This window comes from Rutidosis leptorrhynchoides, chromosome 4, assembly GCF_046630445.1.
Source record: "Rutidosis leptorrhynchoides isolate AG116_Rl617_1_P2 chromosome 4, CSIRO_AGI_Rlap_v1, whole genome shotgun sequence".
Lineage (NCBI taxonomy): Eukaryota > Viridiplantae > Streptophyta > Magnoliopsida > Asterales > Asteraceae > Rutidosis > Rutidosis leptorrhynchoides.
In genome coordinates this window covers 354910093-354931698 of record NC_092336.1, presented here as the reverse complement: position 1 = coordinate 354931698, position 21606 = coordinate 354910093, and the positions used below count along the sequence as shown (strand labels likewise).

The 21606-nt window shown below is 32.6% G+C and overlaps 3 protein-coding genes across 3 annotated transcripts in view; 2 read left to right on the top strand and 1 right to left on the bottom strand.

The window, feature by feature from the left end:
• Positions 1-436: 436 nt before the first annotated feature.
• LOC139841781 (sister chromatid cohesion 1 protein 3) lies at positions 437-6051 on the top strand. The gene is made up of 13 exons (XM_071831983.1): positions 437-560; positions 1350-1608; positions 1705-1751; positions 1841-1914; positions 2014-2081; positions 2562-2935; positions 3528-3633; positions 3712-3845; positions 3946-4412; positions 4524-4569; positions 5131-5206; positions 5301-5433; positions 5840-6051. The coding sequence occupies exons 1-13, from the start codon at positions 437-439 to the stop codon at positions 5942-5944; spliced, it is 2013 nt and encodes a 670-aa protein (XP_071688084.1). The 3' UTR covers positions 5945-6051.
• A 426-nt stretch (positions 6052-6477) lies between these two features.
• On the bottom strand, positions 6478-10080 carry LOC139843771 (O-fucosyltransferase 20-like). The gene is made up of 5 exons (XM_071833921.1): positions 9294-10080; positions 8910-9078; positions 8409-8498; positions 8030-8313; positions 6478-7209 (listed from the first exon to the last, which is right to left on the bottom strand). The coding sequence occupies exons 1-5, from the start codon at positions 9908-9910 to the stop codon at positions 6723-6725; spliced, it is 1647 nt and encodes a 548-aa protein (XP_071690022.1). The 5' UTR covers positions 9911-10080; the 3' UTR covers positions 6478-6722.
• Positions 10081-12059: 1979 nt separating this feature from the next.
• Positions 12060-21606, top strand: part of LOC139841779 (uncharacterized) — a 44802-nt gene continuing 35255 nt past the window's right edge. The window contains exons 1-2 of the mRNA XM_071831981.1: positions 12060-12182; positions 12598-14206. Of these exons, the coding sequence (XP_071688082.1) occupies positions 12060-12182; positions 12598-14206 (1732 nt within the window). The remainder of the gene's footprint in view (positions 12183-12597; positions 14207-21606) is intronic.

Below are 21606 nucleotides of genomic sequence, written 5' to 3'. Positions count from 1 at the left end.
AGCACAATTGAGTAAAATAGCATTTTTTTGAAAGCAACCCACAAAGGCAAAAAATATTTAAAAAAAAAAATGTAAAACCTATTATTTATAAAGCATTTAAAAAATAAAGATAAAATAATGGCAAGAGAACACAAAACGTGAGTAGTGTGTTTTTGACCGATAGAAAGTCACAAAATAGACTCACAATTAGAAGATAGATAATGTCACGTTAGAGAATTATCCGGCCCATACCAATAAAAACCCATTTCTTTTGCATCCCAGCCCACAACGTTATTTGAAAACATACCCGAATATATTTTCCTAAAATAGCGCCATTTCCTTCCCGCGTCCGTATATTTCCCCAAAATTATTTAACCCTAACCCTAACTCTAACTCACCCAATTTTTTCAAGAAACTCGATCATCTGATTATTTTCCGTTTCTGAAAAGTTAGAAAAATGTTTTACTCACATAATCTGCTTGCAAAAAAAGGTCCACTGGGTACAGTCTGGTGTGCCGCTCATCTTCAAAATAGGCTCAAGAAATCGAATTATATCACCATTAACATCCCATCAACTGTTGGTTAGTTCAATTTTTGATCTCAACTGATTTTTTTTATTAAAAATTTGTGATCTTTTACACTTTTATGGTATAAAGTTATCTTCTTTTTGTATCTTTTTGGGTCATTGCTGTATGTGTTTCTTGATTTTTGTATGTGGTGCATTCTTGTTTTTTTTCTACTCGTTTTTCTTTGAACGCACGAATGAAAAGTTTACATTTTTCTACTGCCTGTTGTTAATCTGAAATCTTTGATTTGTTTAATTTTTAAAGAAGGCCTGAATGTATAATTTACTGTTTCTATAATTATATTTTAATGTTGGTTTTACATTGTTACACGATTTCTGCATCTATCTGTTTAGATAGTGAAAGTATTAAAATTAGTTGGTATTTTGATAACAAGTTGTATATTTGCATATTAACATGATTGTTTTTGGTCTTTAAGAAGTCTATTTTTTATTTCTTGAGGAGGGTAATGAAGGCATAAAGATTAGATCTTGCTTTAAATACTTACTATACAAAGTTAATGTGTTTTTTCCCTTTCACATATGAATGTGTATGTAAGTATACACAGAAGGCTAAAATTACTAATGTAGATGGTAAGACATATGAGAGTGGTTCTAATCAATCACCATTGGTGAAAAAGCTGTTTACTTGCTGGGTTAAAAAACCCCCCTTTCTGTTTTGTGATTGATTGTATTTTGTACGATATTGCTTTTAATGATTTTATGGTTCATTAAATGTATTTGTTACTTAGTAACATTCGAGATTATTATGGTGATAAACTGACTATGCATATATATAATGTCGTAGAGCAAATAATGTATCCCCAAGTACCGATTGCATTGAGAATGTCGGGTCATCTTCTTCTTGGTGTTGTTCGGATATATTCAAAGAAAGTGGAGTATCTGCAGCATGACTATAATGCTCTAAGTATAGACCTCAGCAAAGCATATGCATATGCAGATATTAATCTTCCACAAGATGCCAATCAAGCAAAATTTGAATCCATCACTTTGCCTGATAATTTTGCTCTCGATTTGATGGATATCGACGAATATGACCCCAATCGGTATGACAAGTTTTCCATTATAAATTAATTAATAAACCGTAGATTTATTACTTTAATGATGTAGAACATAATATAATAACGGTATGTAATTCACAGTTCTCCTGACAGCCATCTTAGACGCAACGAAGATATTTCATTTGCAGGTATGGTGTTTTAATAGGCTTTGATTAATAGTTGTGTATTTATTTATTTTCTTTTGAAAGTAAGATATCTAAGTTTATTGTTTTTTCAGATGACAGTCCAGTTAGAATTTCAAAAAAGGTAGATCAAACTCCTTCAGGATATATTAGGATTGCTGTTGGTGAGGTAATTATTTAATGCCAATTATTTATATAAAAGCGATTAATGTATGTGTTTTTGTGTAAGTTTAATACTAACTTTTGATTCTTTTTTTTTTTTTGATAGGATGCACCCAATACTCCATCTCCCTCTGGAGATGTTTCAGGACCGAGGCTGATTGCTGTGGAAGAAAAGTATGCAACTATAGATATTACCCTTCTATGTATTTGTTTGGCAGCACAACTATAAAGATCATCTTATTGAACTTGTTACATAATTAATGTTTTTATAGTCAAATTTACATATTTAAAAGATTTTTAAAGAACAAGGAAAAAGGTGTCAAAATATGGTTTTTCTATAATCTATTTTAACTATCTATTTTTGAAGGCAATCACTTGTTAAATTCACAAATATTTGTTAGCCTTAAAATATTTAAGATAAACTTGGGGATGTCAGCTTTAATTTTAATTGAAAACCAATACTGTTCTTGAGAAAATGTTTAAAATATATCGTCTTTATGATGAGCAATCTAGACTTATTTTCAAATGTTAATAAAAAAAGCTAATCATATATGTCTTTTTCTTAAATAAAATAAATGCTTGTGTTTATCTTTATTTATTTGTAACTGTTCAAGTGTGATGTTTTGAGATGTCAATACGTTTTATTTAATGTAGTCTTCATACTCCACCACCAACAATGGAAGATGCCCGAGATCATGTTATTGATGATCAAATGGAATCTAATGACACGTTCCGTAATGAAGATAACTTACCCTCACCTGAATATCAACGTGAAGCTGATAATGGTGGTAATTCGTATATGACTACTCCATTTAAATTAATTCTTCCTGAGACGGTTGAACCAGACTTAGAATTGGAGTTGCAGCTCACAAAAGAAAAGGGTATCGGTTCATCGAATCTCGATGAGATTTTGGATCATGGTGGACCGCCTTCTCCACCTCCTATTCAAACCCAACCACAAAAATCAGCTCATTCTGAGCCTGAACCAGAAGTTTTCCAAGACATGTCAGACCCTCATGTCTCGTACGGTGAGTTAGTCTTTTTCAATGATATATATAATATAAATACTAAAAGTGGGTAAATTGGGTGGTCAGTTTTTGGTTAGGTTGGCTAAAATTGTTAGGTGTGTATCTGGATTGAAAAGTTGTGGATGATCTTCAACATTGTTGTCCAAACTTTTAATCATTAATAGGATGTCATTAGATGTTGCTAGTTTTATTATTTCCGTAAAAATCTGTTTTTTCTTGTTGAATTGATTTAAGATTAAGATGTTTTATGATTTTAAAGTACACTGATGGCAATCCAGTTTGACCCATAGAACCAGTTATTGTTGTATTTTATGGTAACTTTACCTTCATGTCAGCAATATAGGATGCCATGTCAACAAAATACGTAAAATAGCAATAATTTGGAAGCTCATTTGCATACATTATAACCTCGAGTAGTTTGTTGTGTACTATGAATTTTAGGGCATTAATATGTGCACTTTATCTGTTTATTATCCTGTTGAACCCTGTAAAGATCAAGCAATTCAAAAGCAAATGGGTACAAATTGCCACCTCCAATTTATACGACCATTATTAAGTTGGCCTGAATCATTATTGTTCATATGGTTTTCAGGGCTAGCACCATCTCCTCCACCAGTTGAACCAGTTGTGGCACCTGAGCAGCCGCGGGTAAAACGTAGAAGAATTAAGTACGATAAAGCTACAGTTTTGACTAACGAGTAAGATTTTTATTCATTAAAAAAGTTTAATATGTCTATTTGTCTGTGGTTCATTGTTACGTTTTCTTGTTATTATAGGTTCATGAAAAAATCTATAGACGATCCTAGCGATTTGAAACGGAAAAGAAAAGGAGTGTCATCTTTTTTGGGTGTTTGGAAGCGAAACAACGCTTACAAAAAGGAAAAAGTCCTTTTTGACCCATTAATTACTGGTTAGTGTTTTTTGCATTCATTACATTACATATAACATAAAACCACATTAACTATTCAAATATTGTAAAAAAAACCTTACATTTTGAAATCAACAAACAGGGTTGTGTGATAATCATTGTCAAATGTTTGAGGACGGCTATGTGTCTTCAAAGCCTAATCTGATTAACACCGAAGAACCTAATCCTGATGCTGCAGAAGTTAATCGTTCAGCTGGTTTTGGGGACCCCACTGAAGAACCTACTCCTGATGCTATGGAAATTGGACGTTCTGCTGCTTTTGTGGACCCCAATGACAATATGTTACCAAATATGTCTCCAGATAACAGATCGTTTAATTCTCCACGTACAGAAGCTGAAAATACCCCTGCAATAAGTAGTGACATTGGGTCAAAGATGTATCAGGCTCAGACTACTGTAGGGACTGGTATCGGGTCCACACCGGACCCCACGTCATCTATGGGATCTTTTGTGTCTGAAACGGAAACACCGTTTCCGTTTTCTGAAAGTCATCAAGGTTTTAATAATAGTGGTGGTCTATCTGATATTCCTGAGGTGGATGATGCTGGGGTATGTTTTATTGTGCTTAATATTATTGTAGAATATTTTTATTTTTATTTTTTTGGAAGTATATAGTTTTATGTTGGATATTCAAAACTCATTATTGTGTTGGTATTTCAGGAGCTGGCGTGTTTGGAAGATGATGAGGCTACACCAGGTAAGCTGAGTTATTAGTGTCGTAGAGTTTATATTTTTTTAATTGCTAATTGTGCTGTTTTGAATACATCTGTATTATTCTTTTGTTATTTGTTTGAGAAGTTGGTTAGTGTATATATATATATTTACACACACAGTGGACTAGAGTATAAACATTTGGATTAAGTAAACGACTAAGGGCTGTCGTTAGTGTCCAGGAAATGGTTGTACACGGAAGTTAAACATTGACTTTATATTGGCAGTTACTAAAATGTACAACAACCTGAAGTGCATTAACGACAGCTCTTAGGGCCATCGTTAGCAAAATCCTATTAAAAATAAGTACATTTGACTTCCTTGATCAAAAGAGTTGTTTCTTTGAATCTAAATCCACTTGATTTTGTTTGTATTTAGAAGTTCATTTTTTACAATATATACTGTTTCCATTCATTTTGATGAACGATGTCATATGTGTGTTTTTGCCTGAACATTGACCAAACATTTCAAATTCTACCTTGAAATTGACTTATTTGACTTCAATTGTAATTGTGCACATATTTAATGTCTCATTTTTGAATATATGAATATATAGGTTTGAGGGATACCCCCAATTCGTCTGGGCAACGTAGATCACCACCAGATTCTGGCTCGCTGTTACCGAGAACTAGGTATTGCTTATGATTCTGTCCTATATATATATATATATATTTTTTAATAATAATATTGTGGCTTTTAATTGATGTATATTCGATCAATGTGCAGGGCTGTAGCACAATACATAAAGGAAAAATCAACGGCTACTCCTAATTCTGAAAACGTAGGATCTGTTAGTATGAAAAGCATTCTACAAGGAAAAACAAGAAAAGTTTGCTCTCGATTCTTTTTTGAGACTCTGGTAAGTTTTTACCGTTACCACATTTATTTTTATCTTTTAGATGTTTAAAATCTTCATTGGTTTGCAAATATGTAGCCAGCATTATAAGGCTATTTTGAAAATGGATGTTGAATTTTTTAATGATAAGCCAAGAACATGGGTTAAAACGACCCTCCTATATACTTGGTTCAGATGTAAAAATTGATGTTAAAACTGTTACTATCCTATTAACTCTTTCGATGTGGTATACATTCTACTTTTGAAGTCAGCAAACACTCACCAAACTTTATTTGATTCACAATCGGTATACAGGTTTATAAACTCTATTTGCTTCAAAATTACAAAACCAAATGTTTTCCAAAATTCACATAAGCTAAAACTTTTATTTCAAGTTAATATTAACGATTACTACTCGTGTATGATATAGGTTTTGAAGACTTGTGACCTTGTTGATGTAAAGCAAGATGAACCGTATGGTGATGTCACTCTGAAGGTGACACCTAAGCTTTCAAAGCTTCACTTTTCAAACTAGATTTGCTCCAAAACTCTCAGCAAATTCTGCTGTTTTTTCGATTTAGTTATTATCATCTTTTTGAGTTTTTAGGAGCAGCGTAGATAAGTTTGTAGAGTGTAAGATCTTTCGGGTTTTGGTAAATGATTTTAAGGTTCATAGTTCTTTGCAATGCTTTATTTACTAGTTGTGTTTGATTACTTAAATTTCATAGATGAAAGGTTTGATTCTTTGCAAAATGTTATGATATTTCATAATGAAATTGGTAATGTTTTAATTATGATATACCTACCTGTCATGTTAACTTGATACATCTACTGTTTATTTGTCTTGATTTTACTCAAACTTGTTTGATCGTTTAGTCGTTTAGAGCCAAGTAATTTGATTTTTTACTGCCATTTGAATCATCTTTCGAAAAATATGTTTCATTGAGCAGCATAATCGAAAGATACAATTGTTCATCGTTTGTATTAAACTCTCATTCTTGTGCTTGAAAGTGTAAAAACATCAACATACTGATAGTCCTTGTACTCAGAAAGAAGGAATCAACTGAATAAAGATTTGTGTAAATGATTGTATATCTGTAACTTTTTATGTACATTATATACCAATCTCGGATACACTCGTGTAATAAAAAAGAATAAATCAATCGAAAACAACTATCGAATCATATATGCCTTCTTTCGTTTCTTCTCAATTACAACAGTTTGCAGTTTGTACCAACCGACCTCAACTATCATCCCAGTTCAAAAACAGTTGATTTCTGTTCTCTGGACTAAAAAGACGAATATACCCCTTCTCAATGACTCATTGTATCATTGCACATACATTCAGGTATTGGATACTTAGTAACATCACGTCCCACTTTATTAGTTCTAATCATCGGCTGACCCATAGAATCACGATGCAGATCATAAATTATCTTGTTGAATTTCTTTTCGGGAAGTTTAGGGTTCAAGAAATAAGATAACATTTGTCTTTTATTGGGCGTAATCGTCTTTTTATGCCCTGCGTACGCTCTGTGTCCTTGAATCGCATGACCCATGTTTCCTCCATGCGAAGGCATGAAAACGTCACTGTTTTCTGAAACAATGTAATCAAGGGCAGCCATAATTGAAGCTTTGTTTGCAAATGGTTTTAGCTCTCCTGGTTTAGCAATGTCTTGTTTGTTGTAGAAATTAGGGAATGCTTTTATTAATGGTTGCAATGCTTCTTTACCGCCTAACGGGTCCCCTCCTGCCCAAAAGATCCTCGCGTTCTTTGGAGCTCGTAGAGCTTTCAACAGCCTGGAACATAAAATAAAGTAGGTCAACTCAAGTTCTGATACAAGTGGTGTTTGAATTTACATTTTGGAAGCAGTTATACGATATTTTTGACTTCAGGTCATGTTTAATTAAATGTACCTCCTAATTAGCCATCATTTTAACCTAAATAAGTGTTGTAGAACTCGGAATTACTTGGCGTATACTCGGTCAAACTCGGCCAAAATTCATGATTACTCTGAAAAGCGGTCATAACTCGGCAAAAACTCGGGATTACTCAGAAAATCAGTCAAAATTGGTCAAAACACGGTAAATATCGGTCAAAGTCAAACTTGATCAACCACCAAGTACTCCCTAAAAGGTCCCAATTTTAGCAAACTTCCGTCGTTTTGTTTTTCAGTCTGTAAATATTTTGTCTTACGTCTGCGCACCCGCAGACGTTTTTACTGCAGACTGTTTGTGTTTCTAAAGGCATAAGATAAAAAATGTCTTATTTTGTCTGCAAACGCCACAGACTTACAAATATGTTTCTAAGTGCTGCAGACATCGTTTTTACTATTCAGCATACCAACCTTTAAGCCACATTTCTTTACAGATATGGTCCACATATCTTTAGGCAAAAACATCTTAAAAAACAAACACTTTTCAATCTCATCTCAAAAAACCTTTGTTCTTTTTCAAAAAATGTTTTTTATAGTCATTTTTGTTAACATCTGAGTATCCAAACACTATCTTCTGCCTCCCCTTTTTTATTTACTCTAACCAGTGTTATATAACTATTTTCAGAACGCAATAACAATGAAAACTGAAACTTAGTTGAAAAAGATGGCTTTAAAACGCTTACCGTGTGACCTCCAGGGCGTTCAAGGGACATAAACCAGCAAGTTTTCGGTCATGGTAAGTCATGTTTGATCTCGAAGTTAAAAGCTCAGGTCGAAGCTTTCTCTCATTGTAAATAACTTGATCATATTTTGAAGTCAACCCAGGTAGGCATCCGGTTCGGACCCAAACGTCTTTCTCCATTCTAAGATGAAGAGCAAGATAAGGCCCTTTGCTTTTCATCCTCTCTGTAAACTTGTTTCCTAGTTCAACAATCGGTGGGGCAAATCTCAATGCATGAAAAGCGACCTACAAAAGTTACAAAATTTATATATTCACATTCAAAACTATAATCGTTTAAATTACTTTAAACTTTGTAACAATCAATTTCACTGTAGTTGTACCTTGCATCGAAGCTTTTGGAGATCAGAAGGAAGATCCTTAGAGAGCCTTGAATCTAAACCTCTTAGTAGCAGAACACCTTCTCTTCTCATCTGCAGTAAATAAAAAAATCGACGTTAATTAACTAAGCAAAGCAAGAACGATAACTTACAAGCGGCTAAATGTAGAAATAATGATGCCTATTTGTTTAAATCATACTTAGGAATTATGACTGTGTAAAACTTTGGTATCTTGACCAAGTAATCAACATAGTTTGACTAATGGAACCTACCCTATTGTTGATTAACTAAGCAAACCAAGAACTTCAACTTATAAGCGGTGAAATTTAGAAATAATGATGCCTTTTAGTTTTAAATCAAACTTAGGAATATGAATTATCACTCTATAAACTTTTGGTATCTTCACAAAGTAAACAACATAGTTAGCCTAATGGAAGCTAAACGTGTTCTTCGAATAACTAGTGGCGAAATGAGTTCAATAGTAAGGAAAGATATTTTGCATACCCTTTTGAGGTAACGAGATCGAATCCATTGAGGCGAAACATGAAGTGGAGTATGTTTTTCCTCCACTGGTCTTGACATCAAATGATTCGATGGCAACGACGAAATTATTCTAACGTCATCAGCTAAAGTTTTCTTGAAGTGCTCAACATCAAATATATCAGAGAATTCACTGCACCAACAAATTACAAATCCAATCAATACAAATATATTTCATCGCAATTGAATCAATACCAATATATGAAATAAAACAATATGATCAAGTTGGGGCTCAAAGCACAATAATCATAAAAGATCCTAATTCAAGCAAGTTCTCAATGCTCAAAATTCAATACAATATTGTTCATACAATATATGAAATATCAAGAAGGATTAAAAAAATAATACCTTTCATCACCCCAAATAACATTAACTTGTAAAATTGGCACAACAAGAGTAGCACCAAGAATCCTAGCAATCACAACAGCATCAACAATCTGATTCCTTTGTTGATTCATACCACCAGAAACAACCACCACCAAATACTTTGTTCTATCTTTCAATATCTCAACACTTGATTTCTTATATTCTTCACTAAAATCCAAACAACCCCTGTACCCTAACCCATCTGGTTGTTCCCAAAAATCACTCTTTTCTTTAAATTTTTCTTCAAGTTTGACCACAGAACTCAAAACCCCATTTCCATGTACCTTCAAGCTATCATCTTTTTCACTATTCCCACATGGGTATGACAAAAAAGAGTCAAAATTACAAATCTTTTTCAACATAACAAAAACCCCACAAAGAAAAAACAATAAAAACCAAATCTTGGGGTTCTTAAAGACCCTTGCTTTATTGTATAATATCCCAATTTTTGAAACAGCAGCTGTCTTTTTAGGTGTATCAACTAAAGATTGTAAATTTGTAGATGATAATCTACTAATTATCTCAGATGATACAGAGATTTGATACTGATGATGTTGGGGATGTTTTTTGTTACTATTAACAATCTTTGAAATAGCCATTGATGAAAAATTAAGAAAGCTTACACCTTTTAGTTAGTGTTTGTGTGTGAAATATCAAGATTTAATTAAGAAAGTTTTTAGAGAGAGAAATATTGGACGGCGAGAAGATGAATAAAACCAACGAATCCGCGTTTGGTCGGAGAAGTGTTAAGGAAGGAGAGAAGAAATGTATGTGTTTGTGTGTTTTTTTTTTTTTTCATTTATAAAATAAAAAGGTGTAAAGGAAACTATTTTTGTATTGGTTGTTTGAACCTATATGTGGAGTCCTTTATTTTTTAAAGAAACCCCACTTGCCATTTATTGTGATGATTATGATTATGATTATGATAGTCATTAATTAATAATTAATAATTAATAATTTATTTATTTAATTATTTATATTATAATTATAATTATAAGTGATTATATTTATACCTGAGTGAAATAACCCGTGGAATCACTAGTTTATTTAAACGAAACAGTTTAATAATATGTTTATGTATTAAGTGATTGTAAATGCAAAAGTCATTTAGTTTAATGCCTCGTGTAACTATGGATTCAAACTAAGAAATTTGTTGTTATATTTAAAACATATTGATGTACTTAACTTGGTTTGAATAAATGAACTACATTTATTCTCACACAACCCCTTTCTCACACCACCCTTTTTCGATTTTCATCACAGTTATTATTTTCCTTTTCATAAAAAGTCTACATTATAATCTTTTATTGAGACATGTATTTCGCATACATATGTAACGTAATTAATCCCGTAAAGAGAACTTATATTTGAATAATAATAATAATATAATTAATTATAATAATAAATAACAATAATAATAAAGTTTGCATAAAATTAAGTATTTATAATTTTAATAATAATTATTAGTAATTACTAATAACAAATGCCTCTTAAAATTTAAAAAAAAAATTAAAATACAATTATTATATGAAGGTTGTATAATATGATTCAAAGTTCGTAATGTGTTTATAGAATGTTTTGTAAAAGAATGTACAATTTGTTTTAAAGTTTGTATATATGGTTATGGAGTGTTTTATTTAGAATTAACTATATTGCTTAATTAATTTTAATTAATCAATAATGACATCATGATTAAGAAAAAGTAAAAAATAATAGTGAATGATGACATCATTATTTTAGAGGTTTATATAAATATATAGATTTGCATATTTATTTATTTATTATAATTCATTATTTATTCATTTTTTTCAATCATAGTGTCTACTTTTATTGAGTAAAGAAATTTAGAATATTACATTAACTTTATTTGTTACCAATGTAGGATGTGCGATACAATATTTACTACTCCTTTAAAGTATTTGGCCTCAAATATCATATTAACATTTAAATAATAAAAACACACTCTCTCTCTCTCCAACGGCTCCATCACATCTCCAAGTTACAACATAATTTCTTACTGTAATTTACTCTCTGATCTTGGTCTCTTTGAGTACACCACCACCACCGATTAACAGGAAATTCTTTTACGATCAAAACCCGGCAAATCTCAATGGCAGCAGCACTCTCACGCGCCACGCGCCACCCTGTCGGAATCTTGTTTTCCCGGTCAGTGTAACATCGCCACTGACACCTTGCCGGAGTTATTGTTGTTGCCGTCTCCACACCTAGTTGGTTGGACGTTTCTGACTCTCAGAACATCTGAAAACTTGTTTTCTCGACTGGGTTATTTCTACTCCCTTTTTACCTCTTTCTAATTCACAGATTAATTATCTACACTACGTTCATATTATTACTTATTGCCATTAATTTTTGTGGTATGCTCACTTTGCTATCAATATTAGTGCTGCACTTGCTTCCCTGATATTAAATTCTCTAACTGTTATACTAAAATTAATTATTAATTTTAAATCAAATATATTATATTAATTAGATATTCGATCAATATATACTCACCTCAATTTCATTATTAGCCACAGCAAGCTTACATTGAAAAGCTGTCTTCTCAAGTTTATCTTTATACAAGTAAGAAATTGGTATAAATCTGCCCTTATTAGCCACAACTGGAAGACGAATCAACTGTTGTTGCAAATCCGGTGGAAGCTGACAACAAATTTGCTTTACTCAGTTACTTAAATATTCTGTCACTTTCCTTTTTTGGAGCACATTATTCATTTATCATAACGTCTGATGTACGCACCCACAATTTCACCACTTATCAATTTGGATCCGATCAATTACTTGTCAATACCTTTTCAATTAGGGCACAAAATTCTCAGATCTGAAGGTAACATAACGGATCTACTAGCGAGGGTTTGTAGTAAATGAGAAACCTCGCCATTTTCGCCGTCTGCTGCCTTGGAGCTGCCGAAAATCACTGCTGCCGGAAATCTCTCCTTCCGGAAACTCCTTGTCTTTACAAGGCTGTGTTTGGCTCTCTGATCCCTTTTCCTTAAGTCCATACTCTGTGATATTTCTGCTTTACTTTTTCGCTGTATTTGCGTATTCATATCCTTGAGGTTTTCAAAGTTGTGTTTATTAATTATATCCTTGACTATTATTATTATACTATTATATTAGTGATTATTATTATTATTATTATTATTATTATTATTATTATTATTATTATTATTATTATTATTATTATTGTTATTGTTATTATTATATTATATTTTTATTTTTATATTATATTGCCACTTCTGCCTTTTCCCTTTTGTCTATTATATAGGGTAAGATAGACTCTAGTCGTAGTGATGGTCACGTGAGGTCATGTCCTTCGAGCTTAGGGGCGGCTAGGTCTAGAAGGGGTAGAGATTTTCGTGTTAGGATTAGAGTAGGTAGTTGGAATGTAGGAAGTTTGACGAGCAAATCCCGTGAACTTGTAGAGACGTTACTTAAGAGTAAAGTGGACATATTATGTGTTCAAGAGACCAGATGGAAGGGTGAAGAGGCGGTTGACATTGGTGACTACAAGTTGTGGTTTTCGGGTTCCAGAGTAGCTAGAAACGGGGTAGGGATCTTTATAGGGCCCCGTCATAAGGATAATATTGTGGGTGTGGGTAGGTGTAGCGATAGGATTATGTCGGTTAGGTTAGTTATCCAGGAGGAGTCTTACATGGTTATTTGCGCTTACGCACCTCATGCTGGTTTAGGCGAAGAAGAAAAAAGTCGCTTTTGGGAATCGTTAGATGAAGTTGTGAGGAGTTGCCCCGCTGATCATCGATTACTTATTGGGGGAGACCTTAATGGACATATAGGAACGATTTCAGACGGATATGCGGGTGTCCATGGGGGCTTTGGGTACGGAGTTCGAAATGAAGAAGGACGCTCCATTCTCGAATTCGCTGTTGCCCACGATTTGGTTGTTGCAAACTCTTTCTTTAGGAAGACGGAAGCTCAGCTAACAACCTTCCACAGTGGAGGTCATAGTACTCAGATTGATTATTTGCTGCTTCGCAAAGGGGACCTTAGGACCTGCAGAGACTGTAAAGCCCTGACTCCCTGGACCTGTTCCACTCAACACAGACTTTTGGTCATGGACTTGGTTTCGCAGAGACGGGTTACTAGGAGAGGGAGACCCACCCAACCTAGGATCCTTTGGAAGAATCTGAATGAAGAGAAAGCCGAAACTTTCAAAGCATCTGTTTTGGAAAGAGTAGAGGCAGTAATGGATACTGTTACTCATGGGGATGCAGATCAGATGTGGAATAGTTTCGCATCAACTATTAGAGATGTCGCCAAGGAAACCTTAGGTGTGGCAGTAGGGACATCGAGAGGACACAAGTCTTGTAGAGAATCATGGTGGATTAGTGATGAGGTTCAAACCAAAGTCGCACTTAAGCAACTGAGGTTTAGGGAGCTCGTTACATGTCGGGACGGGACACGTGATGACAGAACTAGGGCAGAAGAAAGGTATAAAGAAGCTAAAAGAGAAGCTAAGAAGGCCGTTGCCCGTGCAAAAGATAAAGCGTATGAAGTTTTGTATAGGAAACTAGACTCCAAAGAAGGAGCAAATGATATTTACAGGATTGCTAAAGCTAGGGAGCGTAGGAGGAGGGATATAGATAACATCAAGTTCATCAAGGATGAAGCCGGTCAAACCATAGTAAAGGAAGACAAAATTAGGAAAAGATGGGAAGGGTATTTCCAATCTCTATTCGTGGGTGAAGGACCCGGGCGCCAAGAGGACCCGCAGGACTTGGGAATAGGACATTTCCAGAACAACAATTTCTGTAGGAGAATCAGTCAGGAAGAAGTAAGATCGGCACTACGAAAGATGGGTAGAAACAAAGCTGTTGGACCAGACCAGATCCCAATAGAGGCGTGGCGGTGCCTAGGCGAGGATGGTGTCAGGTGGTTGACGTGTCTTTACAATAAGACGCTTAGAAGTTATAAAATGCCTACGGAATGGAGACTCAGCGAGATTATCCCCATTTACAAAAATAAAGGGGATGCCCAAATCTGTGGTAATTATAGAGGCATAAAATTACTTAGTCATACTATGAAGCTTTGGGAGAGAGTGATTGAGACTAGACTCCGACGCGAAACTACGGTTTCCGAAAACCAATTTGGTTTCATGCCAGGGCGCTCTTCGATGGAGGCAATTCATATTTTAAGAAGCGTTATGGAGAAGTATAGGGAGAAACAAAAGGGTCTAGAGATGGTCTTCTTAGACTTGGAAAAGGCCTATGATTGGGTACCGCGAAAGTTGATTTGGAAGACCCTTAACGTTAGGGGTATCCCAAGTAGATATATTAGAGCTATTATGGATATGTACGATGCGGCGAAGGCCTGCGTTCAGACGCCTGTGGGAAACACAGAGTATTTCTCGATAGAAGTAGGGTTGCACCAGGGATCGGCCCTTAGTCCTTTCCTTTTTGCTTTGATCCTCGACGAGCTGTATCGAGGAATACAAGAGAACATCCCTTGGTGTCTGATTTTTGCCGATGATATCGTGCTTGTATCGGAAACAAAGGATGAGCTTAATAGAAGGCTAGAACAATGGAGGGAAGCCCTAGAACAAAATGGGCTACGGATCAGTAGACAAAAGACGGAATATCTTAGTTGCGAATTCGGTAGGACTGATGATGAACTTAATGTTGGAGGGAACATCAGCATTGGGGACCAGATCTTGCACCCACAAGAGTCGTTTAGATATCTAGGCTCGGTCCTCCACAAATCAGGGAGGATAGATGAGGACGTGACTCATCGTATTAAGGTAGGTTGGTTGAAGTGGAGAGCAGCGAAAGGGGTTTTGTGCGACAAGAAGATACCACTCAAATTGAAAGGAAAATTCCTCAAGGTGGCAATCAGACCTGCCATGTTGTACGGATCAGAATGTTGGCCAATGACGAAGGCCCAAGAGAGAAGGATGGAGGTGGCAGAAATGAGGATGCTTAGGTGGACGTGTGGTAAAACCATGCTAGATATGATACCAAATGGTGTGTTTAGGGAAAAACTTGGAGTCAGTAGCATCATCGACAAGCTAAGAGAAGAACGACTTCGTTGGTTTGGGCATGTGATGAGACGACCACGTATTGCCCCGGTTAGGAGAGTTGAGGCACTCACGGTAGATGGTGTAAGGAGAAGGGGTAGACCTATTCGTAGGTGGATGGATAGACTAAGACTCGACATGAGGGAGCTTTCGTTGACCGAGGACATGACTTCTGATAGGGATGCGTGGAGGGCTAGAATAAGAATAGTTGAGTAGGGCTACTTTTATTATTATTATTGTTATTGTTATTGTTATTGTTATTGTTATTACTGTTATTACTGTTATTACTGCTATTACTGCTATTACTGTTATTATTCTTACTATTATAATTATTAGTATTGTTATTGTTATTATTATTATTTTTTGTATCACTATTATTAATTATTAGTGTATTAGTATTTGTATTACAAATATTTATTACTATTAATATTTATATGAACTATTATTATTACTATTATTTGTATTACTATTACTATCGTTTTTATTAGTTTTATGTATTGTTACTAATAGTATTAAATGAGTATGTTTTTGGTATCTTTGGTTTTGGATGTATGCATGCTTGCTTGGTTGTTTGTACGTATGCACGTAGGTTCTTGTATGTTTGTATGTACGTATGCATGCATGTAGGTTTTGTAATGAAGGTGTGATGCAGTTACACACGTTTTTATATGTGAGTTTGTTTTTTATGTATGTATATTTGTAGGTAGGTATGTATGTATGCTTGTTTTTTACTTGTCTGCAGGTGTGGTATATTCACTCATGTATGTATGTTTTGCTAATAGGTTTATGTAGGACTGGGTGTTTATGCTATGTATGTATGGTTGTATGTGTGGCTTTATGCATGTATGTATGTACGTAGGTATGTTTCATACTTGTACGTAGGTATGTCTCATGTATTTACGTAGGTATGTCTGGTGTGTACGTAGGTTTAGGTATGTGTGTATGTATGTACGTATGTATGCATGTATGTATGATCAAGTGATTCGCATCGCTCGGTGCATCTTGGGACCATTATGGCTGAGGACGACTTCCCTTGCTCTAGAACTTGGTTGGTTCCTCTTAGTTGGGTGGTTTCGGGGGTGTCTACCGTAAAGGTGCATGAGTGGTTTTTGGTTTGCTAAGGGTGGTTGGCTCTTTGCTTGCACAACAACTTCCACCCGGCATGCCCTCGAGTTGCTGTCCATAAGGTCTTTTGGCTCTATTTATTGAGGAAACGACAAGCGTCGTTTTAGTGGCGTCTTGACTGCCGCTCAGAGCCTAAATTGATTCTTAGGCATGCTTTAAACCCCATGAAAATCTGATTCTACCATTTTCATGGCGTCCCCCCTATATTTTATTATTATTATTATTATTATTATTATTATTATTATTATTATTATTATTATTATTATTATTATTATTATTATTTTTATTATTATTTTTTATTTATCTTTGTATGTTTTAATTTATTTTTTAATTTCTATTTTCTAGTTTAAAAAAAAAAAAAGAGTCTTTTTTTTAGCCGGAGGTCCTCACGGAAGCAATCTCTCTACCCTGGAGTAGAGAGGGGGATGAATTTCCTTTACCGTGGGTGGAGAATTCTCTCGACTCGTGGTAACAGAAACGACTTCTCTTCTAGTTTAGGGTAGAGGAAGGATTGTCTACACCTTACCTCCCCCATACCTCGCAGGCGCGGGATTGGGTATTGTTGTTGTTGTTGTTGTTGTGTTTATTTGTTACCAATAAATTTATTTTCTCAATTTATTAAAGTTTATTTCGATAGGTTCAAAGTATTTAATTGAAACAAAGTATATTTTTTTCAGCAAAATAACTAGAGAGACTTTATCTAAAAATGAAATTTAAAAGAACCATACTAAAACGAACACTAAAACAAAACACAACAATCGAAGAAATAAACTATCTACGTAGAAAAAATTAGACAAAAAAGTATTCATGGAACAAAAATAAAGTGAACCTAAGAAAGAAAAATTGACCAAGCAAGAAGAGAGCAAACATCTACAATCAATACCAGAAAAACATAAAGTCGAGAGAACACGACAAAATTAGCCCTATAATACTTTTAAGCAATATTACTATATATACTAATGATCAAAGTGGAATGGTACCTTCCTATTGGTCGGCTATTATTCATCAATAGTGGTCGACCACTGAGACGACCCGTCCTATTCCATAAGGACGAATACAATAACATATGATTATATTGCGAGGTATTTGACCTCTATATTGAAAGGACCCGTCCTAATCCATCTGGACGAATACATTACATTTGGTTACATCGCGAGGTACTTGACCTCTATATGATACATTTTACAAACATTGACTTCGTTTTTGAAAGACAAACTTTCATTACATTGAAAGTTGACAGCATGCATAACATTTCATAATATATCCAATTATAATTGATTTAATAATAATCTTAATGAACTCAATGACTCGAATGCAACGTCTTTTGAAATATGTCATGAATGACTCCAAGTAGTATCTCTAAAATGAGCAAATGCACAGCGAAAAATTTCTTTAATACCTGAGAATAAACATGCTTTCAAGTGTCAACCAAAAGGTTGGTGAGTTCATTAGTTTATCATAATCAATCATTTCCATAATTTTAATAGACCACAAGATTTCATTTAATCAATAATCATACACTCGTAAGTGTTTAAAATTCATTCATATGGATTGAACACCTGGTAACTGACATTAACAAAATGCATCTAGAATATCCCCAAACATATAAACATCGAAGTACTAAAGCAGTTCAAATTCTCTGACTGGGGCGTGTCAAAGCCCATAGATCTATCTTTAGGATTCGCGTCAATTGGTGGCAATTATAATAAACACCAATTCTTAGGCTACCAAGTTCAACAAGGGCGATATCCGGTATAACAATTCAACCATAGAATGTAGTTTCGATTACTTGTGTCTATTTCGTAAAACATTTATAAAAGTGCATGTATTCTCAGTCCCAAAAATATATATTGCAAAAGCATTTAAAAAGGGAGCAAATGAAACTCACAATACTGTATTTTGTAGTAAAAATACATATGTCGACATTGAACAATGCAGGGTTGGCCTTGGATTCACGAACCTATATCATTTGTATATCTATTAAAACATATAATGGAAGTCTCATAATTTCGTTTATTAATTATATAATATATATGTGTTTGTAGTTATATAAATTCTATACTAAATTTTATTTAATACATATACTTTATTTATATGTATTATATTTTAAATTATATGTTATTTATCTATTTTGTATATAAACATATGAAATAATTAATATTTATTTATTTAATTATATTAATATATCTATATATAATTATATGTTTAGTATTATATTTAAAAACCTATAGTTCGTTATATGTAAGTATTTATATAAATAATGTTCATGATAATAATACTAACCTAAATGAAATTTTAATAAGTATAAAATACTAAAATAACATAAAAACAAATGTTAATTTTTTTTTGATAGAAATATAGTTTTAATAAAAGTTTTAGTAATGATCATATTAATAATAATGATAATATTAATAGTAATACTTATGTTAATAATAATAATAATAATAATAATAATAATAATAATAATAATAATAATAATAATAATAATAATAATAATAATAATAATAATTATTATTATTATTATTATAATTATAATTATAACTTGATACTAATACTAGTATTAATGATAGTGATAATAGTTTGTGTTATTTTCGTAATAATTATAATAATAATCATATTCATAATAATAATAATAATAATAATATTATTAATACTTTATGATACTACTAAAATGATAATAAAAGTCATATTGTTAATATTAGCATAACAATAATTAATAGTGATCATAATATCAATAATAATACTAATAATGTTTATGATACCTATAATTATGATGATAATAATAAAAATTATATTACTAGTAATAATTATAATACTAAATAGTAATAATAACTAATGATAATAACAATAATAAACATACTAATAACAATAATAGAAATAAGATAAGAGTGTATACCCCTTTTAAAAGATTTTTGTAAAAAGAAAGGCACTAGACCGGGCTCGAACCCGAGACTGAAGCGACCCGTCCTAATCTATCTGGACGAATACATTACATTTGGTTACATCGTGAGGTACTTGACCTCTATATGATACATTTTACAAACATTGCATTCGTTCTTAAAAGACAAACTTTCTTTACATTGAAAGTTGACGACATGCATACCATTTCATAATATGTCCCAACTATAATTGACTTAATAATAATCTTGATGAACACAACGACTTGAATGCAATGTCTTTTGAAATATGTCATGAATGACTCCAAGTAATATCTCTAAAATGAGCAAATGCACAGCGAAAGATTTCTTTCATACCTGAGAATAAACATGCTTTCAAGTTTCAACCAAAAGGTTGGTGAGTTCATTAGTTTATCATAAACATTCATTTCCATCATTTTAATAGACCACAAGATTTCATTTCCATTTCTCATAAAAATACGTCCCATGCATAGAGACAAAAATCATTCATATGGATTGAATACCTGGTAACCGACATTAACAAGATGCATATAAGAATATCCCCTTTCATTCCGGGAAATCCTTCGGACATGATAAAACAACATCGAAGTACTAAAGCATCCGCTCCAACGGATGGGGTTCATTAGGCCCAATAGATCTATCTTTAGGATTCGCGTCAATTAGTAAAGGGGCATATTCAGCTTCGATCATTCAACCATATAATGTAGTTTCAATTACTTGTGTCTATTTCGTAAAACATTTATAAAAGTGCATGTATTCTCAGTCCCAAAAATATATATTGCAAAAGCATTTAAAAAGGGAGTAATGAAACTCACCTAATATATTTTGTAGTAAAAATACATATGACTATATTGAACAATGCAGGGTTGGCCTCGGATTCACGAACCTATATCAGGTATATATATTAATACATATTTATGAAATCAATTTAGTTTATATATTTTTTATAATGTAATAAGGTTAATATCTTTATATATAATTATATTAATACTTATAATTTGTTATAATACTTATATGATATATAATTTGATTAATGATATATCTATAATATTATATTAGTTAATATATTAAAAACATAATATTATGTAATATTCGTATACTTATGATATATGTGTTAAATATATTTTTATATAGATATCTTTCGTTTGTAAAAATACTAATTATAATAATACTAAAATAATGATAATAATACTTAGTACTTAATTATAACAATCTTATTACTAATGGTAATCTTAATAATAATACTTTTGTTAATAATAATAATGATACGTTTATATGATACTAATACTAACATTAATAATATTTAATGATGTTACTTAATAGCAAAATGATAATAATAATAATAATCATAGTATTTATGTTTACATAATAATAATAATAATAATAATAATAATAATAATAATAATAATAATAATACATATATTAGTTGTTAATAAATATATTAATAATAATTGTAATAATATTCTTAGTTAACTAATATCATAATAATAATAATAATGATAACTAATACATAAATGGCAAAATTTATAATAATTACATTAATAATGATAATAACTATAATAATGGTTATATTACTTTTAATCATGGTATTAATAATGATAATTACAATAATAATTATGATTAGTGATAATAACATTAATAAATAATAACAATAATAATAATAACAATACTAATAATAATAAGATTAGTTAAAAATTTAAAACTACCTTTTAATGATAAAGGCAAAAAAAAAAAAAGAATTCTCCATCAAGGACTCGAACCCACGACCTTTCGCTACCCGACACCACCCTTAAACCCTCTACTCCATCCCATTTTTCTGTAATAATATCCGTAACAATTATATTTAACCCGTATTTCTGTTTGTAATGTTGAGCCCAATTTATATAGTCCAACTACAAGTCAGGCCCAAGAGGTAAATGAAGCCCAACAGAGTTTATATTGCTCTCGGCCCAACAGAAAACACAATCCCAACAACTTCTATTTAGAATAAAAAAAATATGTGCAACCTGCTAGGTTCGATCCTAGGACCTCTCGCTCATCATCCCACCTCCTAAACCATCGAGCTATCACGTATTTCTATTTTAATTTGCTATCTGAATCCATTTAACCCGTTTTGTGTCTTTTTCCTTTTCTTCTTTCAAACTCAAAACCTAAATAACACTTACATCATCATAAACATTGTCTAAGTTGAATGTACCGA